Source organism: Nannobrachium achirus (genome assembly GCF_963921795.1).
Source record: "Nannobrachium achirus genome assembly, chromosome: 17".
Taxonomy (NCBI): Eukaryota; Metazoa; Chordata; class Actinopteri; order Myctophiformes; family Myctophidae; genus Nannobrachium; species Nannobrachium achirus.
This window is the reverse complement of record NC_137824.1, coordinates 11,713,120-11,715,623: the sequence shown is the minus strand read 5'-3', so window position 1 is coordinate 11,715,623 and position 2,504 is coordinate 11,713,120. Positions and strand designations below refer to the sequence as shown.

At 51.5% G+C, this 2,504-nt stretch overlaps 1 protein-coding gene across 1 annotated transcript; it reads right to left on the bottom strand.

Moving 5' to 3' along the window:
• Positions 1 to 1,654: 1,654 nt before the first annotated feature.
• Positions 1,655 to 2,086, bottom strand: LOC308302258 (protein cornichon homolog 1-like; the record flags this gene model as incomplete). The annotated part of the gene is made up of 1 exon (XM_080746518.1): positions 1,655 to 2,086. The coding sequence occupies one exon, from the start codon at positions 2,084 to 2,086 to the stop codon at positions 1,655 to 1,657; it is 432 nt and encodes a 143-aa protein (XP_080602644.1).
• Positions 2,087 to 2,504: the final 418 nt, after the last annotated feature.

Below are 2,504 nucleotides of genomic sequence, written 5' to 3'. Positions count from 1 at the left end.
CCCCTCCATCAGGCGCCCCGGCTGGCCAGGGGGAGGCATTATTGAGAACAGGATTACGTGCATGTTTTTGTGAGGGTATCAACCCTAGGAGACACGGGGAGAACATGCAAACTCCACACAGAAAGGCCCTATCGCCAAACCCACCTAGGGTGTGGGCGCTGATGACGCGGAGGAGGAACACGCCGCCAGTGCCCACAGCGTCCCCCGGCGGGAATCGAACCCAGGACCTTCTAGCTGTGAGGCGAAGCGCTAACCACTGCGCCACCGTGCCCCTACCAATGTATTTCTAAAGGTGTAATAATCAAACATATAATTTTCCAAACAAATCACTCACGCTCTAACGCTCTAACGCTCACTAGAGGATGACACAGGAGTGGATTTTCACTCCTGTCCCGTCCCACTCCCGCAGAAAATATCCTGTCCCATCCCAATCCTGGGCCAGAGTAAAAAAATAGATCCCGTCCTGTCTCACTCCTGTACAATGGTCCCATCCCGCTCCTGGTCAAAATCACTCCCGTTCACATCCCGCTCCCGAATTAAAAAAAAAAAAAAAAAAAAATCGCGCAGATGTTTTTCTATTTTGATCCATATTATATTTGATATCATGTTTATTATTATATAATGTATAATTTTATAACGTTCGCAGTTCAAAGACCTCACTTTCCTGTGCAATTTATTTCTGCGATTTGATGAACTGGTCTGGGATGATTCCCGCTCCTGCCCACTCCTGTTGATTTTCATTCCTGTCCCGTCCCGATCCTGGCATTAATACAAATTTGACTCCTGTCCTGCGGGAATCCTGCGGGACCCACGGGACCCACGTGAATTCCTGTCAAATGTCATCCTCTAACGCTCACGCTTATCTACGTTTATCTATTCACTCGCTTCAGCAACTGATCCCAAAGTTCACATGGTATTGGCCATTAGCATTATACCAACGGTGACGGAGCCCGAATTTCATTTCTCCCAAATTAAAGCTGTTTATTAGCGTTTTCTACTGTCTGTTGCCAGGGTTACGGTCTGTTCCTCCAGGCCATGGGATCTGGAGCCCCACACACACACACAGCTCCCTCTCTCACAGTTAGGAATGTGCATTCTCTCAGGAATGTGCTCTCTCTCTCTCTCTCTCTCTCTCTCTCTCTCTCTCTCTCTCTCTCTCTCACGCTTTCACCAGGTGCGTTTGATGTGTGTCTCATCTTCCAACGGGTAAATAAATATACACTCCTCCATGAGCTGCTCCTTACATTATGATGCTCTCACGCACGCACCAGTTACAGTAACTTTCCCCACAACCCACACTCTGCACATATTTTGGAGCACACATCTTTGAACGGGTAAGGTCTAGTATGTACTAAAAGGTTGAAATTCAACAGCATCATGAAAAAACCCTAGTTTGACCCCTCACATGCTACTTAAAGCATAATTATATTTTGTATTTCTTTCCTCTATAGTAAATTAATGGGACACAAACACAAATCAGTTTTTTTATGAGGTTTCCCCCGGGATTTGAATTTCAACCTTTTAGTGCATAGAGAGAGATCTCTCTCTCTATGCACTAAAAGGCGCAATGAGGGCCTCTCCAACTCTTTTTCCCGTGCTGAATCAGGGGCCCATTATGTCCCTGGTTCAGTGGCTAAAAAGGGGGAGGGGGTGTTCACCAGATGAGGCAGCACAGCATCCTGCCCAGGTAGAGGAACAAGGAGAGGGCGTAGAACACCACCTTGCAGACGGCCTCGTTGCGGCAGAAGGCCAGGACGTCGGCCCTCATGACGACCGTGGGGTCGTAGAGTCCCGGGCGGCTCATCACGGGCCGGCCGCGGTAGCGCCACGCGTGGTAGGCCAGCAGCGGCGCGTTGAGCAGCAGCACGAGCCACTCGCTGGCGCACAGGAACATGGCGCACAGGAGGCCGTGGAGCGCGTACTCGGGCAGCACCAGGGGGTTCAGCGTCTCGCAGTGCGCGATGGGGTTCGTGAAGTCGCACTTGAGCTCGTCGAACGCCAGGAACTGGTTGAAGCCGAAGATGATCAAGCCGACCGCGACCAGCAGAGCCAGCATGTAGCAAAAGGCCAGAAAATGGAGAGCCATCTCTTCTTCTCCGGGGGGGACCGAGCTCTTGCTTCAGGACAGTGATTAAGTGCAGGACGACACTCGGAAGCTGGACGTTGCTGAGGTGAAACCAGGTGAACTCCCGACGCAGACGACAGGATTGAAGACGGCGATTAAATAGCGCGCTCTACTGGTGACGTAAACGATGACGTAAGCGATGACGAGCCGATCAATTGGGGATCTCCATACATGGGCAGAAGTTGATGTCGTAAAGTAGGTGGGGGCACGGTGGCGCAGTCGTTCGCGCTGTCGCCTCACAGCTAGAAGGTCCTGTGTTCGATTCCCGCCGGGGGGCGCTGGGGGCTTGTTCCCTCCTCCACATCATCAGCGCCCACACCCTAGGTGGGGTTGGCGAAAGGGCCTTTCTGTTTGGAGTGTGCATGTTCTCCCTGTGTCT